This window comes from Chiloscyllium plagiosum, unplaced genomic scaffold (assembly GCF_037043375.1).
Source record: "Chiloscyllium plagiosum isolate Xiang-an unplaced genomic scaffold, Cpla_swu_hap1 HiC_scaffold_6, whole genome shotgun sequence".
Lineage (NCBI taxonomy): Eukaryota > Metazoa > Chordata > Chondrichthyes > Orectolobiformes > Hemiscylliidae > Chiloscyllium > Chiloscyllium plagiosum.
Window position 1 is genome coordinate 105884735 of NW_028270144.1, and position 15600 is coordinate 105900334.

Below are 15600 nucleotides of genomic sequence, written 5' to 3' on the forward strand. Positions count from 1 at the left end.
TGATTTTATAAATCTCTATAAGGTCTCCCCTCAACCGCCGATGCTCCAGGAAAAACAGCCCCAGTCTATTTAGACTATCCCTATAGCTCAAATCCCCAGCCTATTTAGCCTCTCCCTATAGCCCATCATGTATTCTCTGGCAACATCCTTGTAAACCTTTTCTGAACCCTTTCAAGTTTGACAATATCCTTGCAATAGGATGGCACGTAATATTCCAAAACTGGCCTAACCAACATCCTGTAAAGCCACAACATGGCCTCCCAACTCCAATACTCAGTACTCTGACCAATTAAGAAAAGCATACCAAACACCACCTCCACTATCCTATCTACCTGTGACTCTCCTTTCAAGGAGCTATGAACCTGCGCTCCAAGGTCTCTTTGTTCAGCAACACTCCCCAGGACCTTACCGTTAAGTGTATAAGTCCTGCCCTGATTTGCCTTTCCAAAATGTTGCACCTCGCACTTATCTAAATTAAACTCCATCTGCCACTCCTCAGCCCATTGGCCCATCTAATCAAGATCCCATTGTACTCTGAGGTAACCTTTGCTCTCCACTACATCTCAAATTTTGGTGTCATCTGCAAACTTATTAACTGTACCTTCTGTATTCACTGACCAAAAACAGTGGACCCAGGACCAATCCTTGTGGCACACCATTGGTCACAGGCCTCCAGTCTGAAAAGCAACCCTCCACCATCACCCTCTGTCTTCCACCTTCGAACCAGTTCCGTATCCAAATGGCGAGTTGATAAACTGCGTATGTGTTTAAGTAAATAAGTTAATTACCACTCACAGCCTTCATTCATTTGGGACTATCAGGTGGTCACCACAAAATATTAGGCCCCATTGGCAATACCTTGTGCAAATATAGGATCTCTGAGCAAGTTCATCAGATTGCAGAAAAACATGAAACAAAATATTTTGGCATTTAAAACCACAATTTGGAAGTAGAACTTTGGTTTTAATGCAGCGGGGCCAAGGGACCTTGAATGGTCTTTACATCTAGCATCTCAAAAATGCTCACTCTGATAGTGTGCTTCTGTATGCACCAGTTCTTCAAACAAAGAACCATAAACTTTCATTAATGCCGTTTTTATGTTGCAGCAGCTGTAATATTTTCATTTTCACCATTGTTGAAATGTCATTCACAATGTTCCAAAATTTCCATTTGACCATAATGAAATGAGACAGAGCCAAATAGGTGTGGTGTGGTGAAGGGGGAGAATGTGAAAACAATTGAAATTTATGATATTCTGCTCTCCACTCTGATTTTTTTTAATCAGTTAAACTGTGTGATATAGTACTTTCCTATGCCATTGATTTCATAAAAGCTTTATATTAAATTATTAGTCTGTAAATGCAGTGTTTTTGACTATTATAACAAGTTACCTTTTACTATTATGCTACTGAAATTATTTATCTTGTTTTCAGGCTCTGCAGAAACTAGCCACCCAATATCTTAAGAGAGAATGGGTTGGATTAAAACTTGATGAAAAAAGTGAACATAACAGGTAAGTGTGTTATGTGTATGAGAGAGAGTATTACGTGTAGGCAACATCAGATTGATAGATCCTGAAATCAAGTAACCTCTACTATTCACTTTGTACTTGCAGGAGATGATAGAAATTGTCGGTGCATGTGCAGTTATTTATTAATCTAACAATCTTGCATGGAACAAATCCCACTCAGTGCATTTTATTTTTATGTAAATGTAATTTATCACAATACTTTTGACTATTCTGTCAAGAAGTCCCTAAAATTTATAATGATTCAAAAATGACCATTTGTTATTTTATGTCAAATTTTAAAGGCTACCTGAATACTCAATTTACTGTAGGTATTTGATTCAGTGCTCTTAAATGAATTTAGTTTTGTTAAATGTTCAGCTTTGAAAAGTTATTTTACTGTTGATGACTTGTCTGTATTATGAGCAGTTGTTTCATTATGTTTCATTGAATTGGCTTGGCTTATTAAAGGAATACCTCGGGCTGAGTTATACAATGGCTTATTCTTAGCCATTTCAATAGCTAATCACTCAAATGAGTGCAGGCTTTTTTTTAATTAAGGGAAAGGTTTATTTTAAATGTACAAAAGCCTGGAAGTGAAATAGTTTTATCTTGGTATTTATTCTTTAGTCCAAGCATTCTCTCTTTCGCATTTTTAAAAAATGGTCAGAGAGATACACTGGTGATGAGCGTGTTTCATAGACTTCCATGTCATAGACTCCTAGAACTGTACAGGAGAGAAACATTGCTTGCCCCATCAAATCAATACTGGTGGCTTTTCTCCACATGGACCAACTATCCGAAAGCAGAATGCGAGGTATATTCTACATTTATCTCTTTTCAAGCAATTATCTGATTATGTATTTGAAGAGCCTACTTTAACAACCATTTATTCTTATTCTTTCATGGGACATGGATGTTGCTCGCAAAAGCTAACATATATGTTGTCCCTCCCCAAGTGCCCTCTAACAGAGTAGCTTGTTATGGTCATTTCAGAGGGCAGTTAAGAGTCAACAACATTGCTGTTGTCTGGAGTTACACGTACGCTAGCGCAGATAAGTATGGCCGATTTCCTTCCACAAAGAGTATTGGTGAACCAATGTTTTTTTTTCATATTTCATGGTCACCATTAGAGAGACTAGCTTTCAATTCTAGATTTCATTAATCAATTTTTAAATTCCACCAACTGTTGCTGTAGGAATTGAACCTACAGGTCTGAGCTTGGGCTTCTGAATTACTTGCCCAATGGCATTACCACTACTTTCCTACATTGTAACTACCCTTGGTCTCGTAAGAAAACTTTCTAACTTGTTTGTCACTTTGTGTTCCTTTTAACCATGTCACCTCTAGTCCTCTTGCCAACTACTAGAAACATTTCACCAATATGTAGTCCAGCATAATCCTTTGGAAATGTGGACCTATAAATGTTTACAGCTTAAAGGTGATGATACCTGCAGAGTGCTGGCCAACTCATTACCCAGACAACTTGCTTCTTTCACTATTTCATTCAAGTTTTCTTCAAATGGGATGCTCACCTTTGCCTCAACTACTATTTGTCCTCAAATATTTTAAAATCTTTTGAATATCTGTGAAAAGTTTTTTTTGGGCTCTATGCACCTCTACTTTCAAGGGTAATAATGTTTGAAGCCATAGGTCTCTACTTACATATATATCCTGTGAAATGCCATCTCAAACTTAGACTTGCCCCAATCCCACCTGTATTAATTTAAAATTTCCCCTCTGCATTGGTTAAATATTAATTTTCATAATTTTCCAGAGTTTGCAATCCTTATGGTCTTGTTATTCATTTGAGTATCTGATGCTTTTAAATTTCCTGTAATTTTTCTATGTAGAAACATAGAAAATAAGAGCAGGAATAGGCTAGTAGGCCCGACGAGCCAACTCCACCATTCAGTAAGATCATGGCTGATAATTCAAGCTCAGTACCTAGTCCCTACGTTTTCCCCATAACACACATTGTTAAACTGCGACCCTGGTTCAGGGCTCCCTGCTCATTGGGAACATACTGCGTTTACCCTGTCCTGTTAGAATTTGATAGGTTTCTATGAGATCCCTCTCCCTTGTTCTTCTAAATTCCAGTGAATATAGTTCTAACTGACCCAGTCTCTCTCCTTATATCAGTCCTATCATCCCAGGCATCAGTCTGGTAAATTTTTGTCGCACTCCTTTCTGAACATCCTTCCTTAGATAAGGAGATCAAATCTGCACACAATACTCCATCTCACCAAGTCCAGGTGTGGTCTGACCAAGTTCTTGTACAATTTCAGCAAGACCTTCCTACTCCTATACTCCATTTCTCTTGAGGTGAAGGCCAGTGTACTATTTGCGATATAATTTACTTAGAAACATAGAAGGTAGGCCATTTGACCCCTGGAATCTGAGAGCTGTCTGTGTCTTATTTGATTCAGTGCTAAAATGCATTAACTTAAGTATATGTATCATAAGCCTTGCTCCCATTGACAGCAAGTTCTTATTAAAGAGTGAACAGTCAGTAAAAAAGATACAGTTTTGTCCGATTTAACTTCAATAATGAACTGCCCTAACCCTGAACTCCAGCTGCAGTTAAACTGTTCCAGCCTTTTGCATTTCTTTATCCTCTGGAAGCCAAAGACACAAGGATCTTCTTTCTGTCACCCTTGGTGCTAAAAATTCCCAATTTCTACAAACTGTCTTCATAACATTTAATATCTTATACTGGTAGCAGCTGAATGAACATATTTGCACTTTTTTTGTTGTATCCCACTTCTACTGGGGGATTCCTACAACTGAGAGTTAAAATTTGGGCATAATGTTTTAAGATTTGGTGGGAAAAGATTGATTCACCAGAGGATTGAGTCAGCACAAATAGCTGCTTTCTTCACTAATTGTTGGATTCAAAGGGTATCAAAATGCTCCATTCCTAACCTAGACTTGGGGAAAAAAGGTTTGGATTATCTCAGGTGCCAGATTGTCTGTACTCTGGCAAAAAAAAAAGTCAGGAAGGTAGCACGCTGTACAGAAGTGGCCAATTTGCCATTACTAGAATGGAGATGGGATTTCCACCCTCTGGATCAGGATGACCTGCTTCAGACTGTTGGTCAGTTGGAGGTCAGCAGTCCTCCAGCACTTTGGCATTGAGGGGTGCAGTAACAGATCAAGATTTGAGCATCTCACATTGTTGAAAATGTGTTGCTGGAAAAGCGCAGCAGGTCAGGCAGCACAAAAGGAGCAGGAACATCGACGTTTCTGGCGTGAGCCCTTCTTCAGGAATGAGGAAAGTGTGCCAAGCAGGCTAAGATAAAAAGTAGTGAGGAGGGACTTGGGGGAGGGGCGTTGGAAATGCGATAGGTGGAAGGAGGTTAAGGTGAGGATGATAGGCTGGAGTAGGAGTGGGGGCGGAGAGGTCAGGAAGAAGATTGCAGATTAGGAAGGTGGTGCTGAGTTCGAGGGTTGGGACTGGAACAAGGTGGGGGGGGGAAATGAGGAAACTGGAGAAATCTGAGTTCATCCCTTGTGGTTGGAGGGTTCCTATGCGGAAGATGAGGCGCTCTTCCTCCAGCTGTCCTGTTGCTATGGTCTGGAGATGGAGGAGTCCAAGGACCTGCATGTCCTTGGTGGAGTGGGAGGGGGAGTTGAAGTGTTGAGCCAGGGGGTGGTTGGGTTGATTGGTCCGGGTGTCCCAGAGGCGTTCTCTGAAACGTTCCACAAGTAGGCGGCCTGTCTCCCCAATATAGAGGAGGCCACATTGGGTGCAGCGGATGCAGTAAATGGTGTGTGTGGAGGTGCAGGTGAATTTGTGGCGGATATGGAAGGATCCCTTGGGGCCTTGGAGGGAAGTAAAGGGGGAGGTGTGGGCGCAAGTTTTGCATTTCTTGCGGTTGCAGGGGAAGGTGCCGGGAGTGGAGGTTGGGTTGGTGGGGGGTGTGGACCTGACGAGGGAGTCACGGAGGGAGTGGTCTTTTTGGAACGTTGATAGGGGAGGGGAGGGAAATATATCCCTGGTGGTGGGGTCCGTTTGGAGGTGGCGGAAATGAAGATGGATGATACGATGTATCTAGAGGTTGATGGGGTGGTAGGTGAGGACTAGTGGGGTTCTGTCCTGGTGGCGATTGGAGGGGCAGGGCTCAAGGGCGGAGGAGTGGGAAGTGGAGGAGATGCGGTGGGGAGCACCGTCGATCACATCTGTGGGGAAATTACGGTCTTTGAAGAAAGAGGCCATCTGGGTTGTACGGTATTGGAACTGGTCCTCCTGGGAGCAGATGCAGCAGAGACGAAGGAATTGGGAATATGGGATGGCGTTTTTACAGGGGGCAGGGTGGGAGGAAGTGTAGGCTAGGTAGCTGTGGGAGTCAGTCGGTTTATAGTAAATGTCCGTGTTGATTCGGTCGCCCGAGATAGAAATGGACAGGTCTAGGAAGGGGAGGGAGGAGTCTGAGATGGTCCAGGTAAATTTGAGGTCGGGGTGGAAGGTGTAAGTAAAGTGGATAAACTGTTCAACCTCCTCGTGGGAGCACGAGGCAGCGCCGATACAGTCGTCGATGTAGCGGAGGAAAAGGTGGGGGTGGTGCCAGTGTAGCTGCGGAAGATGGACTGTTTCACATATCCTACGAAGAGGCAGGCATAGCTGGGGCCCATGCGGATGCCCATGGCTACTCCTTTTGGTTTGGAGGAAGTGGGAGGATTGGAAAGAGAAGTTGTTCAGAGTGAGGACCAGTTCAGTCAGTCGAAGGAGGGTGTCAGTGGAAGGGTACTGGTTGGTACGGCAGGAAAGGAAGAAGCGGAGGGCATTGAGTCCTTCGTGATGGGGGGATGGAGGTGTACAGGGCCTGGATGCCCATGGTAAAGATGAGGCGTTGGGGACTGGGGAAGCGAAAATCATGGAGGAGGTGGAGGGCATGGGTGGTGTCCCAAACGTAGGTGGGGAGTTCTTGGACTAAGGGGGACAGGACTGTGTCGAGGTATGCAGAGATGAGTTCATTGGGGCATCTCACATTGTGTCAAGCTAGCAGGCCCCAGGGAGAGAGATAGGATTCTGTAATTTGCGAGTCCTTTGGGGACATCTGTTACATCTTGGAGCAGTGAGTGGTGGGAGTAAAATCTTAGGGAGGGTGTTGATCTGGGCTGGAGGGACTCTTTAAAACTGGGCAGCCCAGCTCGTGCAAGCAATCCTGCTGGGCTGGCCTGTTGGGGTAGAAACCAGCAATAGCCTTAATAAAAGGTGCTTTGAAGATTACCATTGGGTGAATTGAGGCCATCATGTGGGATGCCTGGCCATCCCCACTGCTGGTAACATTGTGGTAAAAGCAAGGGGAAGCAGGCAGGCCAGGCATTGCATGATTCAGAATCATGCAGCATGGCTCATCCATGCTGGCCAGATTTTTTATTAGATTAGATTCCCTACAGTATGGAAACCGGCCCTTCGGCCCAACCAGTCCACACCAACCCTCTGAAGAGTAACCCACTCAGACCCGTTTCCCTCTGACTAATGCAACTAACTGTGGGCAATTTAGCATGGCCAATCCACCTGACCTGCACATCTTTGGACTGTAGGAGGAAACCAGAGCACCTGGAGGAAACCCACGCAGTCACGGGGAGAATGTGCAAACTCCACACGGACAGGCACCCGAGGCTGGAATCGAACCTGGGATCCTGGTGCTGTGAGGCTGCAGTGCTAACCACTGAGCCACCATGTCGCACCTACATTGAATTTGTCAGTTTGCCTACGTTTGGTTGATATCCCTCTAAACCTTTCCTATCCAAGTACCTGTCCAAATGTCTTTTAGATGTTGTAATTGTACTGTCCTCTACCACTTCCTGTAGCAATTTGTTCCACGTATGCAGCACCATCTGTGAGAAAAAGTTGTTCCTCATGTCCCTTTTAAATCTTTCCCCTCTTACCTTAAACCTATGCCATATAGTTTTGTACTCCCCTACTCTGGAGAAATGACCTTGGCTATTCACCTTACCGGTGCACCTCATGATTTTATCAAACTTCTGTAAGGTCACTGTCAGTCTCCTCTTCTCCAGGGGAAAGAAAAGCCCACCCTGTCCAGCCTCTCCTCCCAACTCAATCCTTCCAGGCTCAGTTACATGCTTGTAATTGAGCTTTGCACCCTTTCCAATGTAATAGCATCCATCCTATCTTGTAGTCTTAACACGCCATCCCAGCTCCTGTCATGATTGCTTTGACCAATGAAGGCAAGCATACCAAATGCTGCCTTCACATCCCACTCTACCTATAGTGCCACCTTCAAGGAACCATCTACCTGCACCCCTCATTCTCCTCAGGGCCCTACTATTAACTGTAAGTCCTACCCTGGTTTGCCCCAACACCTTGCATTTATCTGAATTAAACGCTATCTGCCGTTTCTCAGCCCACTGCCCCAGTTGATCAAGATCCCATTGTACTCTTAGTTAATCTTCACTCTCCATTATACCACCGAGTTTGGTGTCATCTGCAAATTTCCTCGGCATGCCTCCTATATTCTCTTCCAAATTGTTTGTTTATATAACTGGCAAATAACAGTATGTATATAATGTAAACATCAAAGCTGTTTGGAAAGATTATAGACTTTAAGTAATATTTTGGAATGCCATTATCTAAGTTATGCTGTTTATGCAATGGAAGATTCCAACTGTACCAATGAATTTCTGCTGTTTGTTCTATGCATTAGTCATATATGCGAAAGTATTAGTGTCGTTCCTGCCAATACGAATTTTTAATGCTCACAATGAGATTTAATTGATTAATAACATTTTTTAACAGTGCAAATGTAGTTGGTGTTCCATTGATTTTCTGTGCTGCAGTGCAAATTAACATTATTCATTTATAACAGCATTACTAGTTTCAGCAGTGCCATCATGTTAACCGGTAGAGGCAAAAAGCATGCTTGACAGGAAGGAAAGAGACAAAACAGATATTTACATGCTCATTTTTGGTGGCTGGTTATTAAAAATTAAACTAAATCAAAAGTTTGCTCACACCATGCCCCATTCAGTTATTATCCCCTACTCACTTACTGGCACACTGCCAATGTCCTTTGCTTCACTTCACATGTATGCAATCCAACAAGATAACATTCTGTTGCTGATTTAGACTTCATCCTGCATTGAATATTCTGACTGCATTGAAGGTTGAAGTACTGAGGTCACATTGGTAATTTGATGCAAGTGCACCAGTCCGCTGTATTGATGATGTTAGGAGGAAACAATGGGAAAACTACCTACTTAAAGTCCAATAATTCCACCCTTAAGAAATGGCTGGGAAGCATTTACTATAAATAATAATATTAAATATTTTTAGATTTTTCTGTCTTTGGTCGCTATTTTTCAGACCTGTTTTTGAACTTTGCTCTGTTATCACCATCGGTCATATTGAATGTTGTAAAGTCTTTACAGATTGAAGCACACATGTGTTATTTTAATTGTGGAAAAATTCTAAATCTCTGTTCTGTGATTTCTTAAGATCAGTGAATCAGAGTCTAACTCAGTATTTATAAAAGCACTGTATAACAATTAAGGGGATGCAGTGACATGATCGTAATGAGACTGGACTTCTAATCCAGAACCCTGGGCTCTAGTGTTTTGGGAATATAGATTCAAGTCCCAGCATTGTAGATTGTGAAATTTGAATTCAACAGAAATATGGAATTGAAAGCTAACCTGACAGCAACCATATATCCACTGTTGATTGTCATGAAAACTCATCTGCTTCACTTATGTCCTTTAAAGAAGGGTGTCTTCTGTTCTTACCTTTTCTAACTTGCACGCAACTTCAGATCTTCTTCAGTGTAGCTTACTCAGCTGCCCTCTGAAATGGTCTAGTGACTAAACAGTTCTAGGTTAGTTAGGGATAGCCGATAAATGCTGGCATAGCCAACATCCCTCATACCATGAATGAACATAAGGAAAAGTGTATTTGGGATTTTTGTTTCGTTTGGCTGAAATTTAGTCCAATGCAGATTTGAAAGAACAATGTTTGAATGTCTTGTAGAATTTGGCATCTCCAAGCAATTAACTTTCTTCCTAACCCCATAATTTCTCACTATGGAGTGTGATGAGAAACTATCATAGCCCAATGTTTCTGTTGGCAAAGTACCCAAAAATTCTGAATATTGTGTTTCTTCCTATAGGAGCATGCTTGCAGTATGGAAGTCCTACCTTGAAGGAACCTTACATTTGGCCCAGTCTCGAATTATTGCATCTGAAAACTATAGGAATCAGATCTTGGAGCCTGCTAAAATTATAAAAAGTATTAAAGAGCAGCAGCTAAAAAAGGTATTTAGAAATAAATCTAATTGAGAAATGCCTTCATATTCAGGGCTAGTTGAAGCAATGGATAACTTCCCAGGTTATTACAATCTTTTTTGAAATTCCATTTTTCCACAGTGTAATGTTTCACTAAACAATTATATCAGAAATAGTATTTGAATTGTTTTCCTTTCACTCAAGTTGGTGTGATAGCTACACGTGTTATTTTCTACTCTAAATGATCAGTGATCCAAGCAATTTTAAAAATATTTTATTTTGTAATAGCCTAGCAGCATATGTTGCTTGTGATCAATTTAATATAGTGCGAGCTGTACTTTATCTTAGACCTGGACTAGCACAGACTGTATTGCAGTCATCGGAGAGAGACAAAGAAACCAAAGAGTTTGGTCAGTGGAACCAAGAAAAATGTCAAATGGCAGGGGAAAGACAAAAACATAAAAAGCAATTGCAATAGAGCAATCAGATCAAGCAAGCAAAAGGGAATAAATAAGGTAAATAATCAAGAATGGCAGGAAACTATCTTATTGTTTCTGTATTTAGTTTCTGCAGTTCATGTTGCCTATGATCAGCGTTCAAATTACACAAGAGTAGTTGACAAATTCACCTGCAAAGTCCTCAAATCACCTGGGAAATTTCACTCATGATGGAATCAATCAAGGAAAAGCAATCCCATGAATGAAATGGAAGGGAAGGCTGAGGAGATGATCCTCCAGTCATTGTCTGATTTTCTCCTGTGCTTGCTACTGATAAAGCATTATTGATAAGATTTGATTTGATTTACTTTGTCACATGTACCTAGGTACAGTGAAAATTTTTGTTTTGCATGCAGTACAGGCAAATCACGCCAGACAAAATGCATAAGGGTAGTAGAACTGAGCGAGGAAGACAATGTTACAGTTGCAGAGAAGGTGTACAAAGAGCAAGGTCAACATTAAATTTGAAATGTCCAATCAGAAGTCTAATCACAATTGGGAAGAAGTTGGTCTTGAATCTGTTTAAGCTTCTGTATCTACTGCCCAATGGAAGAGGTTGGAAGGGATTATAACTGGGGTAGGAGGGGTCTTTGATAATGTAGGCTGCCTTTCGAAGACTGCAGGAAGTATTGATGGAGTCAGTGGATAGAAGGTTGGCTTGCATGATGGACCAGGGCTGTGTTCACCACTCTGTAGTTTCTTATGGTCCTAGGCAAAGCAGTTGCCATACCAAGCTGTGATGCATTTAGATGGAATGCTTCCTATGATGCATCTATAAAAATTGGTAACCGTCTTTACAGACATAGCAAATTTCCTTAGCCTCCTGAAGAAGCTAAAATGTTGTTGCACTTTCTTGACCATCGCATCAACGTGGGTTGAGCAGGACAGATTGTTGCTGATCGTCACGCAAACAAATTTGATGCTCTCGACCATCTCCACATCAGATCCATTGATGTAGATAGGGGTGTGCCCTCCACCTTACTTTCTGATGTCAATGACCAGCTCTTTCATTTTGCAGACATTGAGGGAGAGATTGTAATCTTTACACCACACCACCAAGCGCTCTCTCTTTCCTGTATTCCATCTCATCACTGTTCGAGATATGGCCTACAAAGGTGGCAACGTTGACTACCTTTGAGATAGAGTCAGAACAATATTTGGCAACACAGTCATGAGTGTACAGGGTGTATAGTAAGGTGCTGAGTATGCAGCCTCGCAGGGTGCCAGAGTTGGGGATTGTCATGGAGGAGTTGCTGTTGCCTATTCTCGCTGATTGCAGCCTGTGGGTCAGGAGGTCGAGGATTCAGTTTCAGAGAGTGAAGCACAGACCTAGGTCTTGGAGTTTGGAGGTTATTTTGGTGGGGGTTACAGTGTTGACTACAGCTCGCCTTCAATGAGTAAGAGCCTGATGTAGGTATCTTTAATATCTAGATGTTCCAGGAATGAATGTAGCACCAGGGAGATCACATCTGCAGTGAACCTGTTGTGACAGAAGACAAATTGCAAGGGATCAAGACAGGCTGGGAGGCTAGAGTTGATATGACTAACCTCTCAAAGTGCTTCATAAGTCAGAGCCACAGGGCGGTAGTCACTGAAGCGCTCTGTATGAGTTTTCTTTGCTACTTGAATGATGATGGCCTTCTTAAAGCAGGTGAGGACTTCAGATCGTAGTAAGGAGAGGTTAAAAATGTCAGCGAATGCTCCTACCAGCTGGTGCGTGCAGGATCTGAGTGCACGGCTAGGGAGTCTGTCTGGGCTACTTGTTTTCCGTTGATCCATCCTCAAGAAGCAGATCTGATATCTGCAGTGGTGACTGAGGGAGCAGGTACATCCGGCGCTGTTGGGGCAGGCGACACCACTTCATGGACCTTATGTTCGAAGCAAGCATAAAATGCATTGAGCACAATGGGGAGGGATATATTTTTGTTTGTTAGTCTGCTCTGCTTCATTTTGTAGCCCGTTAGATTATGTAGGCCTTGCCACAAACTGAGAGCCAACTTTGGCTGGGATGTGGGGCCTTTTGCCCAGTCTAAGAGTTCTGTCTGCTGAGTCTCAGTTTAATGTTTTTTTCTTATCTTTTTTTTTAAGAGTGAACAGAACCTCTGACACTTTTTTTTCCCCCCCATGCCACCGCCTAACAGCAATAGTGCTTATTTATCCCCAGCACCCATGTCATGTGTAGGACATAGTGAAGAAAAACAAGTGCGTAAATCTTTCAGATTGAGGTGTTAACTGGAAGAGGGCAAATTGGGAGGAGCAGGCATTGAGGTGTGGAGCAAATAGTTTTTGGGGTCTGGGGAAAAGGAGGCTGTGAGAAGGAAGTGGGTAGAAAAGGAAACTACAAGAAGTGTCAGGGTGAGAAGGAGATTGCAAGAGGGGTATGAGGGAGATGGGGGAAACAGAGGTTGCGAGGGCTTTATGGGAAGAGGAAGAATGTAAGAGAAAAGTGAGCTTGTGGCGCAACGGCAGCGTGTCTGACTCCAGATCAGAAGGCTGCGTGTTCGAATCACGTAAGGCTCACTGAAGTCAACAATTTTAATTGGTCAACAAAAGAATATTCAACTAGCGGTAATCTAAGTAAACATCAAATCGCTGAAGTAATTAATTCCTTATAATGAAAGTTGACTATCTAGTTTGCCACTGCATGTTTGGAAAAAGAAGTATAGTCAATGGTACTGAAATGAACACAATCAATTCTTAATTTAAATCCAAGATTGAGATCTGTGATGCAGTGAATAGGGTATTAACTGTTTAATTAAAATGTTCAAGCATTGTGAATATGTAATGGAAATGTATCAGCTGTGATCTCACCAGTCTGTGAAAGGTGTGTTTAGGGATTTTCATGTGTCAGAGTATCTATTTTTGAAAAATACATTTGTGAATATGCCCATTATTTCATAGGCAAAAGTGAGGTCTGCAGATGCTGGAAATCAGAGTCTAGATTAGAGTAGTGCTGGAAAAGCACAAGTCAGGCCGCATCCAAGGAGCAGGACAATCGATGTTTCAGGCAAAAGCCCTTCATCAGGAATGAAGGCAGGGAGTCTCGAGGGTGGAGAGATAATGGGAGGGGGGATGGGGCTGGGGAGAAGGTAGCAAAGAGTACAATGGGTGGATGGGGGTGGGGATGAAGGTGATAGGTCAGGGAGGAGAAAGGAGTGGATAAGTGAGAAGGAAGGTAGGCAGGTAGGACAGGTCATGGGGACAGTGCTGAGCTGGAAGGCTGGAACTGCGGTGAGATGGGGGGGGAGGGGAAATTAGGAAACTGGTAAAGTCCACATTGATGCCCTGGGGTTGAAGTGTTCCGAGGAGGAAGATGAGGCGTTCTTCCTCCAGGCGTCGGGTGATGAGAGAGTGGTGGTGGAGGAGGCCCAAGACCTGCATGTCCTTGGCAGAGTGGGAGGGGGAGTTGAAATGTTGGGCCACGGGGAGGTCGGGTTAATTGGTGCATGTGTCCCGGAGATGTTCCTTAAAGCGCTCTGCAAGAAGACGTCCAGTCTCCTCAATGTAGAGGAGACTGCATTGGGAGCAACGGATACAGTAAATGACGTCGGTGGATATGCATGTGAAACTTTGGATGTGGAAGGCTCCTTTGGGGACTTGGATGGAAGTGAGGGGGGAGGTGTGGGTGCAGGTGCTGGGAGGGGAGGTTGTTGGGGGCACGTGGACCTGACCAGGCAGTCATGGAGGGAACGGTCTTCACGGAAAGGAGTGGGGAGGGAAATATATCCCTGGTGATCGGGTCCGTTTGGAGGTGGCAGAAATGTCGGCAGATGATGTAGTTTCTGCGGAGGTTGGTAGGGTAGAAAGTGAGAACCGGGGGGGGATTCTGTCCTTGTTACGGTTGGAGGGATGGGGTTTGAGGGCGGAGGTGCAGGATGTGGATGAGATGCATTGGAGGGCATCCTCAACCACTTGGTAAGGGAAATTGCGGTCTTTAAAGAAGGAGGCCATCTGGTGTGTTCTGTGGTGGAACTGGTCATCCTGGGAGCAGATACGGCGGAGGAATTGGGAATATGGGATAGCATTTATGCAGGAGGTAGGATGGGAAGAGGTGTAATCCAAGTAGCTGTGGGAGTCTGTTGGCTTGTAAAAAAATGTCAGTGTTAAGTCGGTTGTTATTGATGGAGATGGAGAGGTCCAGAGATGTCAGAGATGGTCCAGGTGAATTTAAGGTTGGAATGGAATGTGTTGGTGAAGTTGATGAACTGCTCAACTTCCTCGCAGGAGCACGAGGTGGCGCTGATGCAGTCATCAATGTAGCGGAGGAAGAGGTGGGGAGTGGTGCCAGTGTAACTACGGAAGATGGACTGGCATCTGGCAAAGAGACAGGCATAGCTGGGGCCCATACGGGTGCCTATGGCTACCCCTTTGGTCTGGAGGACGTTCACCACTCTAATCTAGACTCTGTTCATTTATTTCATAACAATTTAAATATCATGGTATGTAGAAAATTAATGCTTTCCTTGTGTGTTATAAGTTTTGAGGATATTGATTAATTATCCACTTTCTTTTGAGTCCAAATATCCGATTTGTCAACACAAGTATAGAAGGTATCCTTAATACATAATGGCATCACCTAATAAATGAGTTAGTGAGAATGTAGGCCTTGGAAATTATAAAGAAGACCTTGAGAAAAACTCAAAAGGAGCCCTAAAATGAAAAATTATTTTGAGCCCTGCTATGACCATGATTGTAATTATTCGCTATTGGAGGTGGCATATTTGCCTCAATGAGAAAATGTTTGTTCTCAGTGGAGCTTGAAACAATCTAGATTCATTAGGGTAGATATGGAGAGACAATGTTCTGTGATGGAGTATTAAAATTAGGGCTCAATCATTTAATAGTGAAATAAAGAAGCACTTCACATTGAAATCAAAATCTAGAATTCACCCAAAATGCCTGGGTGAATTAAAGTTTTCAAAATTGAATTTTTTGTGTTGTTATGCAAGTGCTTCAAAATATGAGAAAAAAATGAGTAAATGAAGTTGAGATATTCAGCTCAGCCAGCATCTAATACTCATGGAGCTGAATGGTATATTCTTGTTCCCACATTTTTTTCTTGGAAGTACTGTACCATATTTTAAATCATATCAGCTTAATTAGAAGGTTATAAAAGACCTCATGGCTCTCTTTCTTGCAGAACAGCAGGGTTGTTGTCGTGTATGTGATCTGATTGATTGCATTTACTTCTTGATGGAAATCGCTAAATTCATTAACTTACTGACCTCACTTTTTTTTAAATGACAGTTTGCTATTTGAAATTGGCTTCCACATGCCTAATTAACAGTGGCTAATTTAGTGAAATATCTTTTAGTATCTTGATGGATGAAAAGTGCTATATAAAATTTT

At 42.7% G+C, this 15600-nt stretch overlaps 1 protein-coding gene and 1 non-coding gene across 8 annotated transcripts in view; both read left to right on the plus strand.

The window, feature by feature from the left end:
- Positions 1-15600, plus strand: part of LOC122550843 (F-BAR and double SH3 domains protein 2-like) — a 230720-nt gene that overhangs the window by 75336 nt on the left and 139784 nt on the right. For all 7 annotated transcript variants that reach the window (XM_087988313.1, XM_043692169.2, XM_087988314.1 and 4 more), the window contains exons 4-5: positions 1434-1513; positions 9640-9784. In XM_087988313.1, coding sequence (XP_087844439.1) covers positions 1434-1513; positions 9640-9784 — 225 coding nt within the window. The remainder of the gene's footprint in view (positions 1-1433; positions 1514-9639; positions 9785-15600) is intronic.
- Positions 12700-12771, plus strand: trnaw-cca (transfer RNA tryptophan (anticodon CCA)). The gene has a single exon. It is a non-coding gene; the product is annotated as a tRNA-Trp (tRNA).